The sequence below is a fragment of the Colossoma macropomum genome, unplaced genomic scaffold, assembly GCF_904425465.1.
Source record: "Colossoma macropomum unplaced genomic scaffold, Colossoma_macropomum, whole genome shotgun sequence".
NCBI lineage: Eukaryota > Metazoa > Chordata > Actinopteri > Characiformes > Serrasalmidae > Colossoma > Colossoma macropomum.
In genome coordinates, this window is record NW_023494804.1 from 11,004,177 (window position 1) to 11,026,661 (window position 22,485).

Here is a 22,485-nt window from a genome sequence, read left to right on the forward strand (position 1 = left end):
TTATCTTCTGAGTCTTTGTCTGTATTGTTCATAATAGTAACATAGTGGTGAATCTGAAAATAAGCTATTTTACCCTACAGCACCCTGAATGTGCCTCACCAGCATGAATGGATTTTGAAAAATATGTTATCTCACAACTATCATAAAACAATGTGAGGCATCAGGCAGCGATTTCATAACCACTTCATGTAATAACTTTTTGTGAGGAAGCTTTCAGAGGCATTAAACACGTTAGACGTCTGGTTCCTATCACCACCACTGTGAACGATAGTGATTTGGTAAATTTCACACCAAAGTATTTTAACATCAAACTACTCTAAATGACTTCGTTCACATGGTAACGACTTAATTATGCAGAAATATAGACAAAATTGATGGAATTCCCACTTAAAACTGACTGAAAGCCTTTTGTTTGATGCTAAATGCTGGTTCCATTCATGATTAGCAACATAAACATGAACCATTATTTTTATACAATATTTGTTACAGTAATCTTGTCAATGTACTATACTCTTTACTCCTTGAGTTAACAATGAGTAAAAATGAGTCTATTGTGGCCTGTGAGCCAAAGCTGACCGATGATGACATTTGATTTGGCCCGCTAGAAAGTTACCCTAACCCCACCCCACCTCATACAATAGGAGAACATAATTTTATACTATATATACTTATATATTGTTATATAGAAATTCTCCCTTTTAAAATTGCACTTCTTTTGTAACAAGTATCCTGGTTACAAAACATAGTGTAATATTATACAAGACCTCTTTAAAAACTCAATTTGTATATTGGTTTGTCTTTTTGGCCCTCAGCCCACCACAAACATTCCACGCTGGCCTCCCCCAAGACAAAGTTTTGGCACCCCACTTGTCTACTGGCAAAATATGTGGAAGAGAAGAAAGAGAATAACCTTATGTTTATGCTTACCAGCCTCATACTGTTTCCACAGGCTATAAGCCTGGTGGCCATTTTGTGCAGTAAAACCAGATTCTCAGAGTTGCTCCCTCCTTTTGCTTTCTGAATAAAACAGGCTCTGCTAGTGACGTAAACTGAGATTTGCGGTCCTCCTCCAGCCTCCACCTTAAACTCACTAGTTCACCACCTGAGCAACAGCACACCTGAATGCTGAGCTAGCACTTCAGTCCACACACAGAAAGACACTTAAGAGAGGCACTTCAGACCTGAAAACATGCACAAAATGAAGACTTTTTAGGAATATGAAACTAAACAGACCCTAGCTTTTGCCTCGCAGGCATAAACACAACTCAAAACGAGATATTCTTGATTTATTGGCTCTGCTGACTGATGACAGAGTGCTGTGATGGAGATTGAGTCTATGGTAGCGAATACTGCACTGATAAGGGCTAGAGAAGGTAAGACTTTAATTTTGTTCATAGTAGCCTGGGTGGCAGATTTGTATCTGTTTGGTTTACATGGGTGGGAACTGGAATAGAGCAAAAAAATCTGGGAACTGCAGGGTCCTCAAGGACTAGACTGGGAAACACTGGATGGGCATTATAGACGGAATCATTTATTTGATAGTGCTTTTGATTATAGAGGCAGTATCAAAGGGTTTTGGGCACTGATAGCATAGAAGAACCACTTTGGGTTCCCTAAAGAACATTTCAAATGAGTTTTAAGGTTCTAAAGTGATTATTTTATGGGATTATTACCAAGAAGCCCTTTTGGCACCTGTATTTTTAACAGCGCAGTGTAGAGAAAGCAGCCTTTGATCAAATTTCTCAATTTTTGCAATGTAAAATTGCTCAATTTTGTCTTTAATATCTAATTATATGGTGAAATAAGTGATAGTAAATCAGGTTCTACATCAAAACTGAATTATTTTAACGAGTACAAGGTAATGAGAGCTTGTGCGTTATCAAAAAGCATGCCACTGGGAAACCATCCAAAGCGTTTCAAAGTTCTATGTTGGAGAACTTTTCTTTATAATCAAAATGTGCACCTTTGTTCTACACACAGTGCCTGTGCGTAACACACGGAGCGTCATGCTCTGCAAATATTTCTATTCAGAGCACTATCTCTCAGTGATGGCCTGTGGGAGAAGATACAAAACAGCACATTCTGCATTTTTTCTGTCCATGTGCAAACAAAACACGTCATAGGAGTCATAACAGGTAGGACTCTGATGTCCTCAGGTCACAAACAGGTTGGACTCCTTTTTGTGCAGCTGATACTCAAGGCCTTATCTGTGAGAGTACACACAGAGTCTAGAAGGGCTAAAATTAGAAGACTAAGGTGTAAACTTGATGGAGGAGCTGTAAGCTGTAAGCTGTTTCATCACACTGTTATAGGACATCATTGGTGCATTTTCAGCACAACCTGTAATTGGGGGGAAGATTTCAATCAATTTTCTGTCTTCAGTCCTCTGTGCTGAAATAATAAAGAAAAAGGAAACTTTTGCTTTGCTAGTATTTGTGCTTCATAGCTGTTGCAGTCATGTGCAAAAGTTTGCAAATGACTGCAAAAAATAATATTTTGTCAAGTGAAATGATCTTAAATCTTGTCAATATATCTAGTATTTCCCATTTTGAGATGGTTGTGCACTTATTCTAAGATCATCTAGCTTATTTCTAGACATTATTTACTATTTACTTCTTTCCAATATGTTAAATTCAGCAAATAAATAGATATTGTGTATTAAAAACGGCAGAGAATTGCCTTATTTAAGCTTCTTGTAAAGGATGTGTTTAATTACTTTCACTTAGTAAGTCAACAAAGCATGTAGTTTGACCAGGGGTGTTCAAACTTTTACACACAACTGTATGTGTCTAAGTGAGACACCCAAAACTATTTTATAGCACAGGGAACACTAGAGCTGTATATTGCACATCAGAACTTCATAACAGCTTTTTGAAAACGCCAGCTCTATATTTTTTAATATTTCATGATGAGTGGGCCGATAGAAACGGGAAATAGCAAAAAATATCTTTACTTTAACTTACATAAAAGTTAAACATTTATTACCTTCTAAGTCCCTCTTATCATGCACTCTTAAAAAGGTGGTTCTTCAAGGGTTCTTTAGCAAAGACAAGGGTTCTATATAGAAGCATGAACAATCAAGATCCATGTGCATGATTAAATGGTTCTTTGCATGGTAAAATGGTTCTTCAGATTGATGGAGAATGTGTTGTATATGGTTCTACGATGTCAAGCTTGTAACAAAAGATGAATTTTCAAAAAGGTTCTATAGAGAACCATATAGTACAACACATTCTCCATGAATCTATTTCACCATGCAAAGAAACATTTAATCATGCAAACGGTTCTTTAAGAGGTCACGGTCCTATACAGAACCACTACAGAATGCTTGAAGATCTGTTTTTTAAGGTTGCAGGTATAAACAATATAAATGTAGTGACAGTCATTAATAAGATTAAATAAGTCATTAAATAAGTCATGAAAAGGAACCGTTCCCTAAAACATCAAACCCCTTATCCCATATATAGTCGATCGGCCAAGACATGTTTGTTATCTGAAGTGTACTGCTTTAGTTTTGCACTGGAGCTATGAGGCTAATAACAAGTAATGGAAGTCTATGTAACCCAAAATCATTTAAGACACTCCCATTATATTAGCCTGACATTTCACACGCCAAACATGTCTTGGCTTATTGACTACATTAGGGTTAATAGTGTATAAATGAACTCTCTTAAGATCTGTGCAACAGGTGCCATTTCACTCTGATGGATTGCTGCAGGCCAACACAGTACTGTGCAAAAGTCAGGGACCCTTTCATTTATTTAATGTCCAGTCAGAACTGCCATTAATGACAAGTTATTAGGCTATTTTTCAGTATTCGGTGTGTTCATTCTTTGCTTTTTTTTTACAGCATTCATTTGTTGAGAAAGACTTGCTTTCAGTTTTTGCAAAGAACTGCAGGGATTTTCCAAACACGTGCAAAGTTCAGTCTCAGAAGTTGTTTTGATTTTCTGATTCTCATGGTACACGTAATCCTTGCGCAATTTTACAGTTGTGTACAGTTGCTTTCCAAAAAAGAAACAGGTATTTCCAACATGGCAACTTTACTTTACTTTTACCTTTCCTTTAATGTTTTAAACTTAATATAAAGGGATTTCATTCCAGGCAGTTTTGGAGCACTTCCATTGGTCCATTCAGGATGAAATTTTCAACAATTTAAAAAAGCTGCTGTGCGTTTTTTTGGACAGCGATGTCTTCTAATGTTTTTTTTTTTTTTGAACAATGAATAAATTGTACTTACCCATGTGGAAAAAATATATATGGACGTGTATTTTTATTCATTTGAAATACATTTCAGATACATTGCAGTCCATGCTGAAATACACAGTAAAATGTGGTTCAGAATATACAGCCATATTAACCAAATATGTTTTGTATGTGAGAATATTACACATTTTTGTATGTACCATACAAAAATAAATGAATGTAAATATATTTATCAAATACATTTGAAAATGTATGAAAATAGCCAAAGTACTGGTCTAATGCACTTGACTGTTTGGATACCTTTTGAAATGTATTTGTATTCCAGTATCTTAATTTTAAATATTAGCAAATGAACCTTTAACATGGCAAAAGCAAGTGTTGTAGGTATTGATACACTGTGAAAATGCAGTTATGATTTAATTTCTTGTTTATTTAAAATACATTTTGTGTGAGTGTCTTACTGCAGACTGTCAGTACGGTATGTTTTCAAAAATCCATTGGGAAACCATACAGTGTGTGAAGAGACACTATACAAGCTGACAATATTAAACACACATTATTACAGTAATTACACAATATCTCTAATCATTTTGTGTCCAAAAATGATCAAATTTGTCACACGCTTAGGATCTATTTTAAGACTAAATGAAAAGGAAGATTTAATGAATGGAAAAATCCCTTGTTGATATCAGGCTTGCACTGAATAGCAACAAACAAGAATCCAGGTGTGGCTTTTAAAGACACATCAAAGATACTATGTCTCCTCTTTACTACTCACTTTCCATATCTATTTTTAGCCTGGGTTCTGTGGCACAGGATACCAGAGATGTCTGTAAACCTGTTCAGTAATGCAGGTGAATAAAGGTTGGCACACACACTTGACGGAAGTACTTATATGGACATTTTCACTGACATCTATTTTTAGAAGGGCGTAGTTGTTGTCCTCTTTCTTTGTTCCTCATGACCAGCGCGCCGATGTACAGTACACCGCAGATGGAATCAGGCTTTGTTAAGTCTGTTAGGCCACCTTTAAGAATTTAGCCTGAGGACATTAGCTTTAGGGATTTTCTTATTTTAACAATTCCAAGAATGTTCCTAAGCATGCAAATGTGACAGCTCACAAATAGGCCTGCATAAAAACACTCAAGCACTTGATTTCCAAGGCTGGGAGGAAAGAGGACGATAGAATTAAAGTTAGAGAAGGAATACACAGGACTGTTACTGACAATACTGCCAATACAAAAGAAAGTGAAAGCTATACAAATAGAGGGCGGTGAACTGACTACGCACAGACACTTAGATACATTTCAAAGACAAGCGATGACGGTCAAGTCAGGGTAAAGCTTCAAAATGATTGTGTCGTATTCGAGTATACTCTACAGATGCAGCAGATTGGTTTGCACCAGGGGTGTCAAACTCAACCAGGAAAAGGGCCATATTAACAAATCTCATCAAACGCCGGAGGAAAAAATGTTTTTATTTCATTTTTAATTCATGTTGTGCTATAACCTGAAGTGACCACTGTTTATTAAAAATATGCAAAAACTTCAACTGTAAAATAGAGACAATTGTAGTAGACATTGAAATATTACATGGACATTTGAAATAATTTTAAATGTCCCCAGGTGTTCGGTCTTTCAAACCTACCTATTTGCTTGAAATACACACCTAGCATCCTTTCTTTGCTCCACGCTCATTAATACTTGGGCTCAATTGGGCTCAAGTGTTTATTCTGGTTGAACTGCAGCTGAAATTAATTGTTTGTGATATTTTTGTGATAGACAGTTGTTGGGGTAAGAAAGTTGGAGCACATTACGCTGCAGTGCATGCTGGGGACTGTAGTGCAGCACATTGTGAAACGGGCAATTATAAACAGAAAATTCAAAAACTTCTGCGGGCTGGATAGGATTGTGTGGCAGGCCTGATCTGGCCCGCGGGCCTTGTGTTTGACACTAGGGGTTTGGACTCATACAGAAATCTGATATACAGTAATCTATGGGTTTCAAATATATGACATATATTATCCTGCATCACTGTTCTCAGGACAAAACCTAGAATCTCCATTTTTGTTGTTTTTTATTTTTGGACACAGTTTGAAAAAGGCAGCTGACCTCTACGTTGTGTCAATATTTCATGATGAAGGAAGCAACAGAAATAGCCCAAAATTACTTGGAATTTTTTTTTCTCTATTTACTTCCATTAAAAGTTAAGAACATTTTTCCTTGTCCTGTAAAGTTACCTTTTTGGAGATATGAAGTTTTGTTCCGACAGCAAAGCAAGTGAAAGAAGCAAAGCATTCTATATAAGTAAAGCAGTGGCAATGCTCTCATACAGTGTTGTTACAAAGCGGACAGTAATGTGTCACCAGATTGTAGTTCAACCTTATTTGACCTCAAAACCCAGTGAATACATGAACAGTAATTGTCAGGCTGTATCAATAATAAGAATAACCAGTAGTGTAGCTTAAAAAAAGGCCATATGATGAGCGACTTGTGCATGAGCAGTGGAAGGAAAAGTCACTCTGGCTAGAAAAAAGTTATGGTTGTGTTTCGGCCGGTTTTAATAAAGCTCATTTGAGCACAGAGCACAGTTAATCTCATTTGACACCAAGTACAGTATGCAAAAGTTAGGGACCACCCTTCACTTAATTTACAGTTTAAACTGCCTTCGAGTAGACGTTATTCATTCTTTAGGAGATATGATTATGATTGTTTAGGAGTTAATTCATTAATTAAAAATGATTAAAAGTTACAGAGAAATTGGGACAAAATTAAACCAACTTCTAAGACTGAACTTTCGAGGTGTGGTAAAATATCCCAGCAGATTTCTTTGAAAAACTGCTGAAAAGACGGTAATAAAGGTAAAGAATGGACACACTATATACTGAAAAATATGAACTTTTGAAATGTTCAGACATCACAGCAACACAAGTGGCATTTTCAGATGGTATTAAGCACTAAAAAAAAAGAATAAAGTTTCACTATGACACAAACATTAACAACCCACTTCCTTACCAGACTGGATGATGACACTGACTAATTAAATATGACTTGCTGTTCAAGGAAAGCAAGCTTTAGCAATTGAAAGGAAGAGGTGTGTCCTCTGTTACACACATGTCCAGAGTCTCTACTATTCAGTCATCCAACAATGTACTGAGATTGCACCTGTAGCAAAGGCTACACCTCCTTTAACTCATCAAATACTGATGTTAAATAAAAAGTCAGGGGAATAAATCTATAAAAATCAAATGTACAGTTTTCCTCTCACACAAAATATAGTCAGTCAGCCAAGATCTGTTTAGTGTCTGAGGTTTAGCACTGAAGCTGTGAGGCTAATGTAGCTAAACAAGCAAGATCTTAGCAAGCTTAGATCTTAGATCGTCTAAAAAAGGACAAAAGGATGGACTTTCAGGATTTAAAATGGCCGCTACTACTGCTTTGCTACATACTGTTGTCCATTTATATAGACAGCAGTGTGCCATACAGTGTCCGAAACCAAATAAGCAAGTTTATCTGAGATTACTTAACTCGACACATTTTGAGGTAGATGTGTGATGACTGTGCTGATACATTCAGTGCTATGCAGTTCACACAATGATAGTTTGTGGAGTGTTACTTGTTAGCTACATTAGCCTTGTAGCTACAGGACAAAGCCGGTTTAAGAGGAGCCTGGCCTCTTCCTGCTTCCCCCCGTTATATCAAAAACAGGACTAAAAAAAACACAAGAGGGCACCTGCGAGCAAGTTCTCAGTAAATAAGGGTAAAAGGAGCTAAACAGCTAAAAAACAAAAGTTAAAATAGTTTCTATTCACTTGCCCAGAACTAATTTTTTAATTTTAGAAAATAGAAGGATGTATTTCACTAAAAAAAGCAAAGAAAACTTACCTGTATGCTTCCTTTTCTACAGAAAATGGGTTTTGGACAGCAGGGTGCTAGCATTACTGCTACTGAATGCTGATTAGTTAGCATTACTGCTACTGAATGCTGATTGGTTAGCATTGCTGCTATTGAGTGCTGATTGGTTAGCATTACTGCTACTGAATGCTGATTAGTTAGCATTATTGCTACTGAGTGCTGATTGGTTTGCAGTACTGCTACTGAATGCTGATTAGTTAGCATTGCTGCTACTGAGTGCTGATTGGTTTGCATTACTGCTACTGAATGCTGATTAGTTAGCATTACTGCTACGGAGTGCTAATTGGTTAGCATTACTGCTACAAAGTGCTGATTGGTCAGCGAGTGGAGCAGCTCATTGGCTATTTGTGCTCGCTGACGTTATGAACATACATGAGGCACCGTTTTAAACTCCTTTTAAAAATTCACTTTCATTTTGGACTCGCCTGGGAGCGCCCTCTAGTGTTTGAGAAACCCATAAGACATTACAGAGTGGTAATTCTCCTTTCTACATTTCTCTGTACAAGCTTGATTGTGTACATTTTATTTTTATTTTATGTATTTATTTATTATTAAATTAGGCTTAGAATTAAGGGTTAGGATCCGGGCTAGCATTATACCCCTACTTAAAAAAACTGCACAGACCAGTATGTATACCATGCTGGTCTAACCTGGTCTAAGCTGGTCACCCAGCATAGACCATACCAGCATCCAAAACGCAACATATGCTGGCTTTGCTGGTGACTGGGTATGCTGGTCTATGCTGCTTTTTTTTAGCAGGGAAGCCGTCAGCCTTTTTTCTCATTTGGATACATTCACTCATCTGAGGGGGGGTTCCATGATAAAACTCTAATCATTTCTCTTATATCTCTGAAGGCTGTGGTGGCAAACACAAAGGAAGAAGCAGGAGATGGAAAGACCTTCTGCGTTTCCCGCACATTAATGAGTGTACGGAGCTGGAGAACAGCATTGGTGAGACTTTAAATAAAAGCTACAGCAGTATAATCATAACCTTATTGATCCCCATAAGCAGTCAAGTACCAACTTCAGTGAAGCACAAGTGTTCTTACCGAGGTAATGCTCTGTGTTACAGAACGGGACTACCACAGTCTGTGTGTGGACCAGCCTATTGGGAAGGCACTGTTCCACCTCTATTGTGAGACTCGGCCAGAGCTCAAACGCTGCATTAACTTCGTGGATGCAACGGTATTACTTTCCATACAGTGCAAGCTTTGCAGTACAAAGTGCTATACATTTTCAACACAGTTAAGATGAACTGGATAGTAAAGTAAAAATCAAGTTTGATTTAAAAATAAAAATGTTAAATCATGAATTAAAAGTAGTTGAAATAGAAACAGAAGGCCAAAGCTATTCAGTAGATGGGGACAGATACCAGAAGGTTGCAAGTTCAAGTCCCAGGACTGACCCTTGGGTTGTGCTTTTGGGCAAGGCACCCACTGCCCAGGGCAATGCTGCTGATATTGGGCTGATATTGAGCTTTTTGCCTCTGTTTACTGTCCCTCAGGAAGAGCACGAAGTGATGCTAGACGAGAAACAGAAGAACCTTGGCAATGAAATTATTGAAAAGTACCTCAACCCAAAGGTAATCAACCAAGTGTGTTTGAATCAGTAATTCAAAATGCTGGGGAAAAGCAGTGAATATATTTTTGTAAGAAATGCACTGATTTGAGCATCAGTACTGGATTGTAGTACTGAATCAGTAACATACTGATAAACGCAACATTAGAAAACTAGATGTTACATTAATTTGATGTCACAATAATGTTTACTCATTGTAACAATCTACAACATCTACTTGGGATAAAGTTATTTTAGACAAAAACATGGCCAAATGCAACTAGATAATAAAACTCATATTAGTACAGTCTTTTTTTTTGTTCTTTTTTTTTCACCTTAAATGCATCTACAAGTTAATGTATGTGTTCAGTCTCCTCAATTCGTGCAGGAGATACCAGAGAGCTGCCAACAGATGTGCATACAGAAAATACAGCACATCTACAACAGCGACTTCAGCTACTGCCGAAAGTGAGCCTTTACAGTTTTCTTCCTCAGTAGGTTCATGGACACTAAAATCTGAGATGACCAAACATTTGAGCTTCTTCTCTTTTGGCTACAGCATTATCCATGAATATCTAAGTGGAGCCCCCTTCAAAGACTATCAGAACAGCATGTACTTCGACCGGTTCCTGCAGTGGAAGATGGTGGAAAGGTGAGTGGCTCAGTGGTACATGTCAGCCTTCTTTTAGGCAGCCACGTACAGATATGTAGGGGAGAACGGATTGGTCAGCACTGGAGTTCTGTGTCAGTAAGGAGAGTTTTATTTTTCTATACAAAACAATTATCTCCCTATAAGTACTACAAAGTGAACCTATATAGTAAGTGGAGCTGATAAAGTGGACGATGAGTGTAGAAACAAGGAGGTGGTCATAATGTTAGGGCTGATTGGTGTATTCAGCTCAATTTTGCAATGTAACCCACTGCAATATATTTCATTTTAATATGGTGAGTAAGGTGTATCTTAACGTTTCTGCCCACAGAAAGCCCATCACGAGGGACGCGTTTCGAGAGTACCGCATTTTGGGAAAGGGAGGGTTTGGGGAGGTAAGACTTTATTTAACTCAATAGAGGAGAGGTTTGAGCAGCAGCCAAAGACCTCATTCAGCAGTTGATGCTTAATTCTTTAGGGCAGGCTCTGCCTCTTGAAACAGAAGTGATGAAGGGATCTTTATGTGCTTTAAATATCTGCTATTATTCTACATTTTCCTTCTGTTTTGTTTCTGCCTGTAAATAGGTCGGAATATGTTTGTGGCGTTTTATGTAACAGTTATAAAACATGAAACGTTTTTACGTTTTACACGTCATTACATTTTCCAAAATTTCTTTATGTCTTAGAATTAAACTGTTTTTTAAAATGTTTTAAAATGTTTTTTAATGTTTTTTTCTTTTTTTTTCACGTTATTTTTTTTACACCTGAAATATGTAAATGAACTCTGATTGGCTGCCCTGTCCTATGCCTCATTAAAAAAAGCTGCTTTAGCATGAATGGGTGGGGCTAAATTGCTGTAGGCTGAATTGGTGGATATATGTAAATGCATTGCATTTTCTGACATTCATTTAAACTGAGCTGTTTTTGCAGCAGTAGCGCTGTCGCTTCACAGCAAGAAGGGCCTGGGTTTGATTCCTCGGCCAGGCGACCAGGGTCCTTTCTGTGTGGAGTTTAAATGTTTTCCCCATGTCTGCATGGGTTTCCTCCCACAGTCCAAAGACATGCAGTCAGGCGAATTGGAGATGCTAAATTGCCCCTAGGTGTGTGTGTGTGTGATTGTGTGTGTCTGTATGTCTGCCCTGTGATGGACTGGCAACCTGTCCAGTGTGTTTCCTACCTAATGACCGCTAGGATGGGGTCCAGCACCCCCGTGACCCAGAAGGATAAGCGGCATAGATAGTTTGTGTGTGTGTTTGCATTTAAGTTTCTGAACTGGGATTGAATAGTACATTTTAAACAATGTTTACATATTGTGTGAAAGCCTTTTATTAAAAAAAGGCAAGAACATGTGGTTTTCTATGATATGGGCTCTTTAACAGTGGTATTTTTGCAGTTTTCCACTTAACATGGTGACATCTAAAATTAAAACGCAACTCATACAATGTCTTTGGCCTCAGGTATGTGCATGCCAGGCCCGGGCATCTGGGAAAATGTACGCCTGTAAAAAACTGGAGAAGAAGCGTGTCAAAAAGCGCAAGGGCGAAGGCTTGGCCCTCAACGAGAAGCAGATCCTTGAGAAGGTTAACAGCAGATTTGTGGTGAGAACTTTTAGTTAGGATTGTCACGAGTGCAGAATTTTTGCTTTGATGTCAGCATCAAGTGTAGTCTCACAATACTCGATACCAAAACGATACTATAGGAAAAATTTTAAAAACTGTGTTATTTGGATTAAACAAAGAAAAAATGCTCAAATTCACAACTGTTTGTCAATACAAAACTCTTAAACTCTTAAAAATAAGTAATTCAATGACTGAAAGATGGTTTCATTTAGTATGTTCTGAAGGTAAATACAATATACCATTCTGATTATACTGAATATTTATAAGAGCATGAGGTCACATACGTTACCACTTGCATTTTTAGATATGCAAATGCATGTCACTACACATTTAAGCCAAATATGCACGCACAGTTTGATTTGCCTATACTCAGAAAAAGACACAATGTTAGACTATTGCAACTGGAGATATCACAAGTAGGGCTCTGAGATGGTTACTAACTGAATTTTTGAATAGGAGCTGAATTTTTAATACGTCATAGACTGTCATTGCATCTGCACCATACTGTATATTCAACCATTTTTCAGTAGCTCTAACAAAGCTCATTTGTGTTTGTCTGCTACAGGTCAGTTTAGCCTATGCCTATGAGACCAAGGACGCTCTGTGCCTGGTTTTGACACTAATGAATGGCGGAGACCTGACGTTTCACATCTATAACATGGGCAGCTCGGGATTTAGCAAAGAGAGGGTCCAGTTTTACGCTGCTGAAATCCTCTGCGGCCTGGACCACCTTCACAAACATTCTATTGTTTACAGGTAAGCTGGTCCAACTGTGCAGCTAATCGGTCATGCTAATAGTACAAAGCCCTAGATGGTAGCCTCATGTGATGAGGACACCTAGCTAGAAAATTGAAAGTGGCAATGACTAAACCAGGGGGAAATTTTGAGCAAGAAAAAGTAACTAAATAGTTTTTCTACATTTTTACAGTCAAAATAAAAGTCTGTATCATTTTTACTTGTATTTCAGGGATTTAAAGCCAGATAACATTCTTCTGGATGATAATGGTGAGTGCATCTATGCATCCGAACACACTGCACAGTTCGACACAGCACTGTGCAAAAGTTAGAGACCACCCTTTCGCTTATTCAATTTCCACACCATTAAATATGGGTTGTTCATTTTTTCAGTGTCAGAAAAAAGCAGGAAACATATTTAGCGGGAAAAAACCCAACACTAAGTATAATATCAAATCTGCCAGTATTCCTCCCAACAAAAGCTGTTCGCACAGAACTCACTGACATAATGTTCACTAACTTTCATACAAGCAACTATACACAAGCAACTACACTCAAAGATGATTTATTAAAGAAAATAGTTCTATATAGATCCATGACCATTTAAAGAACGATTTGCACACTCAAAAGGTTTTTTGCATCATGAAATTGTTCTTCAGATTGATGAAGAATGTGTTGTATATGGTTTTATATAGATTCTTTTTGAAAAGGGTTCTTCTATTACAAGCTTGACATTGTAATAATAGGAGAACCCTTTTTGGTTTTATATAGAACCATATGCAAATTGTGCAAAGAACCCTTAAAGCATGCAAACCGTCCTTTAAGTGTTCATGATTCTATTATAGAACCATTGTCTTTACTAAAGGACCATTAAAGAACCATCCTTTTTACGAGTGTACCTAAACACACCTTAGCTGCCTTGCAAATGTCTTTCCCCTGTGCATCTAAAATGACTGAAGGAGATCAGATAGATCAGAAGATAATGGACTGGCTTAAGGAAGAGAAAAATGAGGGGGGAAAAACTGATTAAAAGATACAGAGAAAATGTGACTCCCAACAACTGTGCAAGACCTGATAGACCACTAAAACTGCCACCATCAGATAAAAAGTAAAATCCACAGGTGTTTCTGAGCTGTTGCTGAGAAAAGGAAAGAGAAAAGTTAGAAGGTTGGCGCTAGAACACCAGAAATGGACCTCATAAACTGGTTTTGTGGGCTGATGAATCTTAATTTTTCACAATCCCATCAGACATTCCTCCTCTTGGGCGTCAAGATATGGACAGGTGAGGCCTTGCTGGGCTTCAAACTCACAACCTTCTGATGTTAGGATGACAGTTGCACCACAAGTTAGCTATTTTTCAAAGTTAAAAAAACAAATATTTTCAACAGTGTGTTAAACATTTATGAGTAACTTCAGGTGCTTCCGAGTGGTGCAACGGACTAACACATCACCCCAACGAGTTTGAACCCCAGCAATGCCATAGCCATTCGTAAGTGAGTGCCCAAGAGGAGAAAATGTCTGATGGGATTGCGTGATTGAAAGAGTCCTACATATATATATACAAAGTTGAGTGAGTTGAGTGAACTTGTGTAATCACCTTATAATTTACTTACATACATATTCATTATAAATACTTTAAAAGTTGGTACTATATTTAGTTGTAGATTCTTCTGTGTAATATTCTGTAAAATACGTTTTCTGCTTTTTTTCTTGACTCTGAAAAGTACACAACTTTTTGACTGGAAATTCAATAAATGAAAGGGCTGCACAGTGTTGTATACGGATTCCATGGTTTTGATATGATATACAGTACAGGGCTAGGTTCGGAAATTCTAAGCTTTTATGATTGTGACTGAATTACTTTTGTAATATAGAATATTGAACAATTCAGTGTCGTTTGAAGTCAGTTTATGAGCATAAGTAAGATAAACATGCTTTCTAAAAAATCTGGACTGCAGATTGTTTGTCTAAATTACTTTTTGTAAGTATGCAATTAATATTAGCTCTTCGTAGGTTTTATGTAGAGCCCTGTTGATTTCTATTGCAAACCATTGCAATATACAATATACTTTCAATACAGTATTCTTTGTTTTTTAAAGAACGGTCCAGTCATTCAGAACTTGATCTTAAGTCAAGCTATCAAAAAATGATGACCAATACAGAGCCATGAAGCAGTATGAGACTTAAATGATCTTAATGCAGCTTCACCATGCAAAGCAACTTGCGTGTGAAGTAAATGATTGCATAGCATTTACTGTGCAACAGCGAAATGAGTTTCTAGTTTTGCCACTCAATGTATAAACAGTAATTTTCCAGGAAGTTTGATTCATTGCATGTGAATCGTCTGTCACAGTCACACAAGGAAATTAGCCAGGACTGCATGCGTCACATCACATTCATTATTGTGAGTACAGGCTGTGTTAATGTTCAGGAACGTTGCTCGATGTGACTATCAAGCAATTTTCTCTCGACTGTGTGATCAGATTAGAAAGTGGATTGACAACTAACAGCAAATGACACCTTTTAATCTCAAAGAACATTCCGGAGTGTCGAGGTCTATTAAGTAAATAAAGCACAAGGAAATCTGTTGGAATTCCTTGTGTTTTGGTTTCATAAAACCAGTTTTTGAACTTGCGACACAAGTACTTGCATGTTTAAGAAAGATTATTGTATTATTTTTGTTTAGTACAATTTTAGAGTGAAAAAAGAAACAGAGTTTGGGGATTTAAACTCTGAGATCACTTTTATTCAAGGTCTCAGACGTTAATTATCTTGTTAGGGCTTGTTCACAGTAGTCGTTAGGAAAGGCCAGGTGGTGCACATTTCAAAGCTTTAAAAACTCTCACTACTCAAACTTTGTCCTAACAATCAGCAGCCATGGGCTCCTCTAAGCAGTTGCCAAACACTCTGAAAATTAAAATAATTGATGCATATAAAGCAGAAGAAGGCTATAAGAAGATAGCAAACCGTTTTCAGGTAGCCGTTTCCTCAGGTCATGACGTAATTAAGAAATAGCAAGAACTTTGGAGGTCATGTTGAGGTCTGGAAGACCAAGAAAACTTTCCAGGAGAACTGCTTGTAGAAGCAAACATTACACCATCTGAAAAAAGGTGAAGATGAAAAAAGGATGGCTTCTACAACAGAATAATGATCCTAAACACACCTCAAAAACCACAATGGGCTACCTCAAAAGGTGCAAGCTGAAGGTTTTGCCATGGCTCTCACCGTCCCCAAACTAAACATCACTCAAAATCTGTGGATAGCAGTGCTTTCACTGGCACAAGTATCTCACAGAACTATAAGTCTTTGCAGGGAAAAATGGGTGAAAATCTCCCAAACAAGAACTGAAAGACTGGCAACAAAAGTGTTTACAGGCTGTCATAGTTAGAAGATTTTTGCATGTTTTACAGTGTTTTTAAAATTATATTTGTTGTTTTTTCAGCTGTGGGGTTGTGTGCGAGAACGTAACCTTGTGTTTTGAACCTACGTGCAATTTTATATCCTGTGGAGGTCATTTTTGCATGTACTAAAGTAGGGAACAATACTTTAAAAAGTAGTGGTGGCTAAAAACTGACTACACTGTCCTAAATGTATGCAGTAATGTACTATATTACAGTATAAAAAAAGGAATATATACAGAATGCATTTAGAATACAAGTACATCGGAAAAGCTGGTATTGTAATCTTTACCTCATTCATACTGTTACTTGCTGTAACTGTTTGGTCATTTTCTCCATGTAATTCTTCTGTTAATATGTGTCATGAAAACTGATGTTCATGTTCATGATAATAAAGTAGGTAGCCATATGATTTTCAGTTAATGGCATGTATGTAACTTGCAATTAAAGTTAGAATAATAGATTAATAACTGATCATCACATTGATTTATCAGTCTACTCAGGCTTTAGCAGAGCTCAGTAACACTGAGATTAATAACTGATCACATTGATTTATCAGTCTACTCAGGCTTTAGCAGAGCTCAGTAACACTGAGATTAATAACTGATCACATTGATTTATCAGTCTACTCAGGCTTTAGCAGAGCTCAGTAACACTGAGATTAATAACTGATCACATTGATTTATCAGTCTACTCAGGCTTTAGCAGAGCTCAGTAACACTGAGATTAATAACTGATTATTACATTGATTTATTAGTTTGTGCTATGTAAAGCTGCAACTAAAACTAGGGTCCACAGACTAAAAAAACTGATCACTGCTGTTTTAAACAATATGATGAATTTTGCTGAATAATATCCATTTTGGTTTCTGGTCACTTTAAAAAGGAAATAAAAAACTGTGCATAGAACTTTTCCAACTTCCAAGTTCCAAGAAATCTATTTGCAGCCAAAGCACAAGGAAATTCTTTGGTATCATGAGATCAGAACCTGACACGAGGTGTAGGCCTACATTTATTGTGAGAAGCTCAAGGCACAAGAGTGTTCACATCATTCTTTCCAGAGTAAATCTGCAAGTTAAATGTGAAAATAGACTTCCTAGTAAAGGAATGAATGAACCTCGCTAGGCTTTCTTGTCATGCAACAAGGAAATAAGATCCTAATGGAAAATAGCATACAATTAAAATGAGGCAGAGCATTACAAATACACACAACAAAGCAAAACAAAAAACCAAAGCTGATATTTTTGCCAAACCTACAGGGCACATACGAATCTCTGATCTGGGATTAGCAGTCGTCTTGGCCGAAGGACAAGTTCGAGGAAAAGTGGGAACAGCGGGATACATGGGTAAGTAAAAATATTTCTTTTACATATATGCAAAAAAAAGTGTGATCACATATTATTCACATGATGTTACATGCGATTACTTGTAAACACATGGTTTTCAGAATTCACAATTCACGTGTGAGGTATATGTGGCTTTTTTTTTCAAAGGATGGAGCCAGAAAGGGTTCCACTATGATTACAAGGCAAAGAACATTTCTTTGGTGCTATATTAAATCCTGTTTTATGCACCCATACATAAAATATAAGTCATCAACATCAACAGCATGGAGCTGCAAACTGACTGGCAAATGTATGGCAAATGACCTAACTACTAAAATCAGAGCTCACTCACCCACTGGCTTATTTGAAGCCCACCTGCTGGCTTAAAGGAAAAGCTTGACCAAGAAAGCTCACAACAAATGAAACTTTGCTAATTGATAGCTATTTGCTTAATGGTTTCTGACTGAGCTGTACATTTGTGTCTTGTGTCTCCATCTGTAGCTCCCGAGGTCATCAAAAATGAGTACTACAGTTTCAGTCCAGACTGGTGGGGACTCGGATGTCTCATATACGAGATGACCGCTGGGGGACCTCCGTTCCGCGAGCGCACCGAGCGGGTACACAGGAAGGAACTGGAGATGAGAGTGCTGGAGTCCGAGGTGCGCTACGGGGAAAAATTCGACAAGACCACTAAAGCCATCTGCCAAGCGGTAAGCAGCACTGCTAGTCAGTCACAATGGTAATGTCCATATCTTAACTTTGACATGTTAGAATGTCCTCTGAACGTGACTGAGCACAAATCTGATGAGAGTTTTTAAACTGATCAAACCATTTGTCTAAAAAGTGAGTTTATTACTTGTTTGATCCTATTAAATGTAATCTTTTAGTCTCATGGGACTGGTGATTTTTCATCAAACACTAAGATGATCCAAATTTGATTGTAAATAATAATATGAATTTACATGATTCAGATTAGCATTGTCAAACTTTCATCCAAAGTATAAATGTAAAAATTCACTTTACACCAATCAGAGCTAGGGCTGTCACTGTGGATTATATTAATAATAGAGCAATCTAGCCATGATTTTTAATGATTTTTTAATGAGCTTAAATTGTGCAAAAACATACTATGCAAAGCTTTTTAAAAACTCCAAAACATGCAAGAAACCTTTGAAAACACTGAATGTATGGAAAGATGTGTCCATCAGGCTGTTTCTTACTGCAAGAAAGAGCAGTAAAATGATTGCATTATTAGCGTATCTGTAGGTATAAACAAGCTTGTTAAATCATTTTAATCCCACTTTGAGAATGTTTTACAAATTCTTAATGCTGCTTTGAGTCATTTCATGAACTTGTCACGACCTCGCATATTATTATATGGCAGCGATTTATGCAGCTATAATGCTAATTTCCGCTTGCTCAGCAATGAGGATTTCAATGTCATGTTAGCTAACATAAAGCTAGCGGTGTTGAAGCATGAATGAAAAATACAGACCATCTGGGGGTCCTCAGGACTGGGTTGGGAACCACGCATCTACGTCATTATCATGACATAACTAATATTGTTTCCCCATGATAATGGGATCATTTTCTCACCTCATTTTTTCTCAACGTGCAGCTCTATTTTCCATGCCAATCAGCTTGTAACATTATCATTCCTGAGGACCACCAATTGGTGGGGACAACATGCCATAACTCACCATAAACCAACAAAACATTTGTTTTGGCTTTAATTCGAGTAGTAAATTGTATGGGAGTGTTAACGAATCTTTGACAACTCTTCTGAACTAAGCAGTATGTTTTCTTTATATTTTAGGTTCTCATAATGAGGTAATCAAATTATCTGCTTTAGACTTTTTCTGAAGAGCCAACCCTCAAAATGTGGACGTGTTATAATCACTTTAGATTTCCAAGAAAGCTGCTAGTAGCTTCACCCACGCAGACCAGTTTACTTTCACTTTTTTAAGGAAATGCTCTACCCTCTGTAGGAATGCGCCAAAACTCAAAAGCAAGAGTGTACAGACAAAGGAGGGATTCCAGAAGCACAAAGCATAAGCAAAACCTGCAAAAAGAAAAAAATAAGCAAAGACTTGCTAAATAATAGTAAAAATAAGTTACTTTCTTTTGAAACATGAGGTGGGATTTAATTCTTCTTATTTTTTTTTTCATAATTTGATATTATACCAAAATTCCAACCACAGTTTGCTGTAGTAAACATTCCCAACATTCAAAGAAGTTCCTACATTAATTCTATCAAAACATTTAACTTACATTCAGCTCCATTCACTTCCATTCATTCAGGAATTTCTTGTGTACACTATCTAGTATTCTAAAGTCATGCTAATGGTATAATGGGATACACATGAAGGGGCCAGGTTCCCAGTAAACTGGCAAACACACAATGTCTAGAACACTTTGATTGAGAGGTCTGATCAAAGTGTTGCGTTATTCAGTTCGATAACTAAGTTCACCAAATATTATTTAAGTGTAACCATTAATGGTTGTACTTCTTCACTCAGCTCTTGAACAGGAATCCAAAGGAGAGACTGGGATGTAAGGTTGACGGCGCAGCAGCTGTAAAAGCTCATTTGTTCTTCCAGGATATTAGCTTCAAAAGACTGGAGGCAGGAATGATGGAGCCCCCCTTTGTGCCTGATGTGAGTAGTCAATAAATTATACATTCAGAAACTACTTCTTTAGAAACAACTACATTGTACTTCCACTTACTGGCCACTTTATTAGAAAACACCCACCTTGCACTTCCACTCAATGGCCACTTTATTAGAAGCACCCAGCTTTTACCTCCTCTCGCTGGCCACTTTATTAGAAGCACCCAGCTTTTACCTCCTCTCACTGGCCACTTTATTGGAAACACCCACCTTTTACCTCCTCTCACTGGCCACTTTATTGGAAACACCCACCTATATAAGCCTTTTGGCACAACTCACATAAACCTACATAAACATTTACAAAGCCTTATTTTAACAAATGTCAGTTTTATAGCCCTTCCTGAGTTGACAGAACAACTTATAACTGATGCTTGTTGGAATAAGCCTTTATAAATCTTTATGTAGGCTTATGTCAGTTGTAATGAAATACTTAAATAGGTGTCATGAATCACTATGAATGTTGCCCTTCATATAGTATTATTTTTTTTTTCACCACTCTATGTAACTTCAAATAAATTGAAACTTCAACATTTCTCTTCCAGCCTAGAGCCGTGTACTGCCAAGACGTTTTGGACATTGATCAGTTCTCCACAGTCAAAGGAGTAAACCTTGATGCAGTAGACGAGGACTTCTACATAAAGTTCAACACAGGCAGCATGCCCATCCCGTGGCAGAACGAGGTACGAGCAGGAATGCAACGTGTGCTTTTTTTTAAAAAGCTCAAGGACAGATTAATATTGTTACTTGCTTCAAGCTACAAAACATACTTCCTTCTTCTCAATGCAGATGATCGAGACAGAATGCTTTAAAGATCTGAACACATTCGGTCCCAGAGGCACAAGGACACCCGACCTTGACAGGACCATCCTAATCAGACGAAGCCCCCCAGTCCCACAGAAGACCCGGACTCCTTCAGAGTTTTCACGACACAAGCTGATTGCTAAAATTTTCAAAAGACATGTAAGGATGATTTAGCCTCAAGGCGTCGCACTTTATACCAGGGGAACTGAAGGTCTGACTTTCTGAGGCTGGATTCACAAAAGCGTTCTTAGGAATTTCAAAAGAATGTTTGTCAATGCAATTCATATATTCTATAAATTTAAGAAAGACTTAGGCCTCCTGACATCTTGTTGAATTCTACAGCTTTACAGCAAAAACGATGCAAGATATTTTGGATTCGAATTAAATGCCATTTGCATTTACCAGTTATTCAGTTTAATCTGCTCAGCATCTGAGGACAGCAAAATTTTAGCAAACAACAACTAGAAGTCATGGTCGTTCCCTAGACTACTTTAACAATTACATGTTGTGCAACTCTTTATAAGTTAGTTTCAGAGCATTACCTTAACATTTACTGTGTTGAGTGTAAGGCTGTTGTGTTTTACATTTCTTTTTCCAAGAATACTCACTCTTAAAACTAAAATTCTTGAGAAAGACATTTTTTTCAAGAATGACATTTAATCCTAAGTTTTTTGTTAAGTGCAAGTTAAGAAAAACGATGTAACATTTAAAGAGAACTAAAAACTTGGCGAAGGACGTGTCTTCCGAGAATCTGAGTGAATTATCTACTATTGTCATTGTATCTTCATCAATATAATGTTCATTTTGAGGCCTAAACATCGTGGGATGTTAACACAAAGACGTATGACGTGGTCCAAAAAACTCTCAACCCGTCACCTCTGACTTTACTATTTCAGATTTTACAGGGCTTTCACAGCAGCACATGGACACCTTACTTAAGGGTGTTTTTCTGCTGACTCAGTAATATTACTTTCAATTTTCAAAAAAAATATAGTGTGGCTTTAAGATTTTTTTTATCCTTAAGACACTATTGTGAATCTGGCCCGGTCCTGGAAATCTGCCTTCCTGCACAGTGTAGTTCCACAATCGCCAGCTGGATCAGACACATCAGTGTTAGGTTTAAGGGGGTAACATGTTACATCTACACAGCGTTGGTTACCACCGCCTCATAGGCATGGAGATGCATTCTGCCAGCTTTCCAATTGATAAAAGGCCTCCACTGAATGTGTATTCTGTGTTTTTCAGCATCGTGAGGAGTCGACTCAGCGGAAGAGCCGTCCATCAAACAACAAAACAGACGATCCTCGGATGAAACTGCTAGAGTCTTCTGATAGCTGTTAAACACTCCATACAGTAACAAGTAAGACTGTGAAGCTGAAAGCAGTGTAGTAGCTCAAGAGAAGCTGAAGTCCTGCCAAGTGTGGTGCTAACATTTACAAATCCTTGTCAAAGAGTGCAGGAGCATGATGCGAATTGATTATCTGCCTTATTTTAAGCTTGTTTTTGAAATGTTTGCATTAGTTGTATATCTTGTGTATATATGTGACTGAAAATCTGTGAAACTATTGTGTTTATTTTGCCTTTTTCCTCTATTAAATATTCATGCTGACTAA

General features: G+C 37.4%; 1 protein-coding gene across 1 annotated transcript; it reads left to right on the forward strand.

Moving 5' to 3' along the window:
* Window positions 1-1,101: 1,101 nt before the first annotated feature.
* grk5 (G protein-coupled receptor kinase 5) lies at window positions 1,102-22,485 on the forward strand. Its single transcript, XM_036595052.1, has 16 exons — window positions 1,102-1,373; window positions 8,976-9,071; window positions 9,193-9,305; window positions 9,625-9,702; window positions 10,048-10,145; window positions 10,237-10,329; window positions 10,658-10,721; window positions 11,784-11,924; window positions 12,511-12,701; window positions 12,913-12,950; window positions 17,337-17,423; window positions 17,904-18,112; window positions 19,922-20,059; window positions 20,614-20,751; window positions 20,858-21,031; window positions 22,118-22,485. The coding sequence occupies exons 1-16, from the start codon at window positions 1,322-1,324 to the stop codon at window positions 22,211-22,213; spliced, it is 1,806 nt and encodes a 601-aa protein (XP_036450945.1). The 5' UTR covers window positions 1,102-1,321; the 3' UTR covers window positions 22,214-22,485.